The sequence below is a fragment of the Nicotiana attenuata genome, chromosome 6, assembly GCF_001879085.1.
Source record: "Nicotiana attenuata strain UT chromosome 6, NIATTr2, whole genome shotgun sequence".
NCBI lineage: Eukaryota > Viridiplantae > Streptophyta > Magnoliopsida > Solanales > Solanaceae > Nicotiana > Nicotiana attenuata.
Genome location: NC_031994.1, coordinates 88820743 through 88827967, shown reverse-complemented (window position 1 = coordinate 88827967; position 7225 = coordinate 88820743). Strand labels below are relative to the sequence as shown.

The 7225-nt window shown below is 33.4% G+C and overlaps 1 protein-coding gene across 1 annotated transcript; it reads right to left on the bottom strand.

Annotated features, from left to right (window-relative positions):
* On the bottom strand, positions 764-1507 carry LOC109228081 (AT-rich interactive domain-containing protein 2-like). Its single transcript, XM_019393261.1, has one exon. It carries the CDS (start codon positions 1505-1507, stop codon positions 764-766), a length of 744 nt encoding a protein of 247 aa, XP_019248806.1.

Below are 7225 nucleotides of genomic sequence, written 5' to 3'. Positions count from 1 at the left end.
AAAATAGCAAGTTAGAAAGTATTTTGATGAAAATAATAATGTTTTCTTGTTAGTTGGAGCAAATAATAAGAAGTTAAAAGTCATGTAGTTGCAAGGAAAAAAAATTCTGCCCAAAAGTAAGGGAAGTCACTTTTCCCATTTTAAAGAAAATACCATAAAACGATTCCACGTAAATAACATTTTCCTGAAAATTGACTTAGCGTTTTCCTTAAAAAATAGCATTTTTCTGAAAAATGACTTTTGACATAGGAAACACACTCTCAAATTTTAAATGGACGCAGCAATTATCTCTAGGTCCAGAAAATAAGCCTACTAATAGTAGTCAACTGTTTAGTGCTGTTGTGCAGCTAGCAACAGACTAGTGTAAACTAATGAAAGAAATGTATGACCGGAAGTAGTAGGATAATAAGGATACATACTAATCCAAGCGAGATAACAGACAATGTATGAATCTGGGTGTAATATCTTGCGTTAGCCATATGATTCTTTTACAGAGGAAACAAATAAGAAGCAATGTACCTGTCAAATGTTACAAATTGTAGTAATCAGTGTATTTACGTATAGCGTTGTTGTGCTATCCTATCAGGCCTCAAAACTTGGCATCAATATCCAAAAAATGTGACCTTTTCTACAACCAATGTAAAATGTGAACCCCATCCCAGAATTTTCCCAGGAGGGACTGAGGGAACAGTAGAATACATGTCTCTTTGTATATTCAATTTCTATGTCAACCAAAAAAGAATGTGTAATGATACTTCTAATCTCATCGTCGACCAGTTAAGTAACTTCTCTTTGCAGGTTTAGAACTAGAGGATGCACCTTTTTTCGATCGATTCCTTTTCCGAGAAGCCTTGGGAGTAGGGGCCTGATCGTCCCCCTCCTCATCATCAGTGTCAATTATTTTACAACCTGACCTAGTCTGTGAGCTGATCCGCTGAGGAACGTGAACATTGAAATAATAGTTGACAATGTTCTGCCTAGTCTTGGAAGGAAGAGATGCCAATGCTGGTTTCAAGAAACTTTTACCTTGAGTCATCCGATTCGTCTTAACAAGGGAGCTGAATGTTTTTTGTTCCTCAGGGTTCCATAAGTTCGAAATTTCTTCTCCCATCTCATCGAATTTCCAGATATCAAAGGCTGTCCCCAATTCAGACTTCAACTTCATCCTTTCTTCTTTAACATGACTTTTAACACATTCAACAGATTCAGGGAACGCACAAGGACAACGTTCATTTCTCCCTTCCCCAGTCAACTCCTTGTTAACTTCCTTGTTTCCTAGGTTGTTGTCTGTTGGCCATACTAGTGTACCCAACCATTTTGGAGTATCAGATTCATTCTCTTTATGCTTGCCTTTATCTTCCTTCTGTGGGTCAGTCCAATCTGGAATTTCAACCTGAAACCTGGGTCCTACTGGGATTACCAACTTGTTGCGATCATCATAGATGTAATCTAACCATTCTGTTTTCTTGTCACCTGTTGGATTCGGTACTTCTTTTGCATTCTGCATGCTTCATGAGTAGAAGCACAAGTATGAATGAGTTTGTCTTCTACTGAGTATATATCACTGTTCCTCAAGCAACAGAGAGTAGTATTTGAACTCAAAACTTTGATATAGAAGAGATTGTTGTTTTATAGGATTTTGTGTCTAGCTAGTGAAGCAGAGTCAAGCCTGAATGGAGGCGTTGGTTGAGTGAAAGGGTTATCCAAGTTTCTTGTTTGACAACAGTGCGAGCCTTTAGCATCCACTTAAGCAGCCCTTCTATACATGCCAAAAAGAAGTTACAAAATTATTTGATAAATTACACAGAGGGTAAGTGGCAAAGTTCGAGGTAATATTGGACTCTAAAGGAAAGCAAATTGCATAAGAATAGAAGAGGAAATGTACAAGTACAAAACTTATAGAGGACACCAAGGAAAAGAAAAGTTGCATAATATAGTAATGGAAATTGATACAGAGCAATGATTTTATTAGCACAAGTCTCATCAGGAACAAGATTTAAGACCCCTCTGAATGTCAAGCAAACACTGTAAGCTCAGAGCAACTACTTTGAAAATCTTCTGATACATCTGTTAGCAAAATATGGCCTTCCTGACCGTACGTATGTATTTATACATATCTCCTGTACACAGTACATATACTTGAACTTCTAGAAGATTAATGTACATGTAACGTATATAGATAGTTAATAGTACAATGACCAAAGTCAAGAATCTTACCAAGTTTCATTCAAGTATACATGATCAAAGTCATAAATTTGTCAAGATTAAACGAAGGAATCATCTATATACAAAGTACATTCATATGGAAAATATAAATGAATATTATATGAATTAATTAAGTTACATTAACCAAAGTCAAGTAACTATTTAGATACATTCAAGATTCTTAATGGATGTCTATCCATATATTAATGCAGATACATAGTATATTGACATATTTGAATGTAGATGATGAGTTAATAGTCCTTATTCATTATAACTCTTGATGAGTAAGATCATGAAGAGACACTTTAAAAGTGAGTTAGGAAAGTGGAACAAGACTCTATATTAATAAGTTCACATCTTGTAAATCAAAACCCTAACATGTTGATGGCAAAATGAAGATTGTATAGACACTAATGGTTATCTATTCCGCATTAGCTGGTGAACACAAAGGCAGAGAACTATTAAATATCATACAGGTTTTACTTTATTTCATGGCATAAGGTATGTTTTTCTCTTATGTTGTTTCTCTCGATTTATAAATTTAAGCCTAAGATCATACCATTTCTTACAATGTGTACGAGCTACATTGGTGTTTTAAACGGTTGAAGGCAATCTGTCGAACTAAGTAGCTTCAGCCAACCAAATACATGAACGGGGCAATGAAAGAGCACAAAGGAAAACAGCAAATCCGAAATCAGTTCAAGCTCAATGTCTCAAATAGGTATCTATCTCTTAAGAATTAATTATAGCCAAGTTGGTTTCATTTGATTCTTGGCCTTTTCCTACTATGTTATGGTGTTCTTTAACCTGCATTTTTTGAGTTCTACTCTGGCATTTCTACTTTCTTTAGACAGGATTACTCAAATTTGGAAAAGTTCTTACTTACAACTACAAAACAAGAATCATGCTTAGTCCCAAACAAGTTATGATCAACTATATGAATCCTCACCGACCATGTTTCCAATTTAAATTCTACCTCGTGTAAACAATATACAAAATAAAAATAAAAACAAAATTAAGAGTAGCACAAGTTTTCTATATTTCCTACCGGCATAAGAATCTCTAATAAGGCTAAAAGGCTCCCAGAAAGCATAAGACCTAAATTAGATGTATTAACATGGCTATAATATATTCCCAACTAATCGGTGTTTAGGTGTCTCGAGACAACTTCTTTTCATATGATTTTAAGTCTACCTCGGCCCCTTTTAATATCTTTATTCAGCATGGTTTCATACCTTTGGAGGTCGACGCAAGACATGATCAAACTATCTTAAGTGACCTTTTCTCATTTTATCATTGATATATGCTACTTGCACCTTGTGGTGAATGTGGCCATCTTTAATCTTGTATGACCACATCAATCTTAACATTCGTATCCCCGCGATACTTATCTTGGATGTGTTGAACTTTAGCAACCCAATATTCACTCCCATATAACAGTGCCGGTCTTGTAAGTATTCTATATAATTTACCTTTCACTTTAGTAAAATTTCTACGGATAAAAGACATTTTTCTTACAACTATCTTAATTTCTAACTCAATATTACCCGCTCTAACAAAATTTAGATATTATTATTAATCTTCAACACAAAATTTTTTCTTCAAAAACACTCTCCAATTTGCTAATATAGTATTAATCTTTGATATATATTTTTTCAAAAAGTATTTTTTATTCACTAACCAAACCTCGGAAAACAAGAAAATATTTTCAGTAGAAATGATCCGTCATAACAAACACACTAATATTTTGAAAGGTTTGAAAGACAAACTTACTTCTTGAATGTAGATATCAAAATGAGTAACTAAAAAAGGGAATGTGTAATAACACATTTTCTCATTCTGCCTCCTTAATTCGTGAGAACACCATTTCAATCATAGGGGATGGAGCTATCAAATAAACTCAAACAAGGGCTCAAGTATAATATATCAAATTTCAATCATAGGGGATGAAGCTATCAAATAAACTCAAACAAGGGCTCAAGTATAATACATCAAAAAATAGTCCCAAAACTACAATGTTATCAGAGTTGTAGGCTATGTATAATATCGTAGTAATCAATCTCTATTCTAATTAGATAAAGCAAATAGTCTACAGTTAAATACAAAATATCCTAAAACATCTTCTAGAATATGCTATAGGATTTTCCCTATTTAAGTACAATAAAAATAGACCTGTATGAATCTAGATACATATTCTTTTGACGCTAAATCTCTCAAATAGGTTTATATCTCTTAAGATATAACTGAATTGGTTTGGTTTCATTTGATACTTGGCCCTTCCCTACTTTATTAAGGCGGTCTTAACCTGCATTTTCTTGTCCTACTTTCTAAAGTAGGATTACTCCAATTTGCAAAACATCCTACTTTTCATTATTAAAATTTGTGGATCACTACTCAAGATATATGGTCAAATGGCTAATATATTTTTCACTGACCAACCAATCAACAAAATTTTTGAGGAAAATATGACTTCCATCATACCAAACACACTAAATTGTGGCGTTTGTTCAAAAACTGGTGATTTTTTTTTTTCAAATTTTCTGGGTTTTGAAAAAAAGAAAATCAGAATTTATTTTTCAACCAAGATTGTTTATCCCAAGATTGGTGAATTGTCATGATAGCTTAATTTTTATTAAAGAATGTTTTTCGAACTTTTTTTAAAAAAAAAAAAATTCAAAAATATTTTACAATTTTCTTGGTTCAAGAGTTTTCCAGTTTTTGTAAAACAAAAGCCACCGATCTAACTGTCCGCGCCGCCTTTGAAGCTAGCTCTATCGCACAAACGGCCGTGGAATTACAGAACAATGTAGCGGCAATAAAAATTTCGAATTCTAAGCACCAAAAAATCAAGAAATTGAATCAAGCTTACTCGGTCTTCTTGTCCGTACGAAACAGAAAACAAATTCTCGGCGCTCTAATTCGCTGCATATTAGGTGAAAATCCTAAAGATTCAACTTCTGGACTACTTACGGTTCAGATTCATTAAAATTATCATTTCTGCTTTCTAGAAAGTGCATACAGATTTAAGTACTTTTCAAAGAAATGAAGATTTAAACCCTAATTCCTTAAGAGTGTTCTTGAACTCTTGCGAGAATTCAATCTTCAGATAAAGAAAATACATACGTATTTACGCTCTTCTGAATTTTTCTCTCAGCCTACTACGCGAATCAATTTCAGGCAGAAAATTGAAAAAAATCATTGAATTTTCTTCATAGAGGAACACATTTTCTATTTTTGTTCATTCAAAGGATATTTCAACATCAAAACATAATGTTAAAATGATATTCTATTTTCGAGAAATTCAATTAACTTTAAAATATTCAACATTATGTTACAGTCTTTAGTATAACGTGCACTTGTTTAGAGTTCTTGAACAATATCAATGTAAGCGAAATAATTAGCGAAAAAGAATTGAAAATCTAAAGAAGGAAAGTACACTTGCCTCTTGTTTTCAACAATTGTCAAAATGGGACCAAGTTGCTCTCCAATCTACAGCCATTTTGGAAAATGAGAAAACAGAGTAAAGAAAATGTGAAGCAAAAATTTTGTAAGACGTTTCTTTTATGTTAGAAGGATCAATAGAAAAGAGAAGGATACTTGTAACAAGTTGGTTATGAGTTCTAAACTCAAGTGAAGCCTTTATTTTCCTCTTTGTGTTTTTTGGGTTGTCACATGGAGAGAATTAGATGTGTATGAGCACCCATTTATACTAGTAGGGTGGGAAAAGGGTATATATGGAAATACAAAAATATTCGACGAAAAAGATATTTTTGGATCGAAGCAAGCAATAGAGCAAAATTTTACGAAATAGAACTTGACGAACGATAACTCAAAGTAGAATTGTCGAAATGAATTTGGCCCGTGGAATCAGCCCATTAAATTCACTAGCTCGGTGTGATTGGATCAGCCTTTTTAGCCCATCCCAAGTCAGCCCGTTAACCTCATATGGTTTGGTTGGACTAGCTCGCGGGCCAAAATATTAAAAAGAAATCTAATCTTGTTCTAGTTTCAAATATGTTAGCTAGTCACAGATATCTAAAGTAGATTGCAAGGTAAAAATTGCACGGGGCGCCCTATTTGGACGCCCCCATTTAACCTATACCCGCTTTTTAAAAAAAATTTAACTTGTACACACTTTTTAAACAACTTCAGGCCTCTTTCTCCTCCTCCTTCCTCCTCCCTCGTTTTCTTCTTCTCCCTCTTCTTCTTCTTCTTTCTTCTTCGGGTGATAATGATTTTATATGGTGGTTGTGAATATATTTTAATGTAGTTTATGATATTTTTAAAAAAATAAATTTGGTTACAAATGTCAATATTTTACCTTTTACAAAAACAATCGGTTTCTCTTCTTCTTTTCATAGTAAACATTGTACATAGTTGGGCAGCTAGGTGAATAAGTGTTGGTGCAAACGTTCAATTGAATTTAGAGTGCTTAATGTGAGTGATCAAAAGTGATCGTTCTTTTATGACTCATAAAAAGTTGCTGTGCATTTCTTGCAAACTTGTAAGAACGGTACAGTGCCAATTTGAAATATAATACTGCTTTAAGGACTAGACTAGTATACGCACCCGCGCGATGCGCGGATTATTTCAAAGAAAAAAATAATATAGTAGAAACATGTCTTTATTGTAGACTAAATTTAGTGATCGCATTCAAAAGAATTAAATCAAAACATATATATAAATTTCATAGGATTGTGTCTATGCTAGGACCACCAATATTTATGCATAAAAACATGATTAGTAGAGAAGGTTGGATAACTGTAATAAACCAAAAGCTAAAGTAGATTTTCCAAAATTCACTTCCAGTTCATATACACATCGTCCGTAGTTGCAGGGAAAGTAAAATAATGATACAAAATCTCAACCAATAATCAAACATATATTCATAGTAGATATAAAATAACCGAGAGTTTTGTTATAGTCAATTTGGATAAACACCAAATCCAAGAGAACATACGTCCGGTATTACAACATTTTTAACTAAATTAGCAATTATGTGTAAATTTGGATAGCTTCG

Coding starts and splice junctions, on each gene's coding strand:
- LOC109228081 (XM_019393261.1), bottom strand. CDS start 1,507: ATGCAGAATGCAAAAGAAGTACCGAATCCAACAGGTGACAAGAAAACA.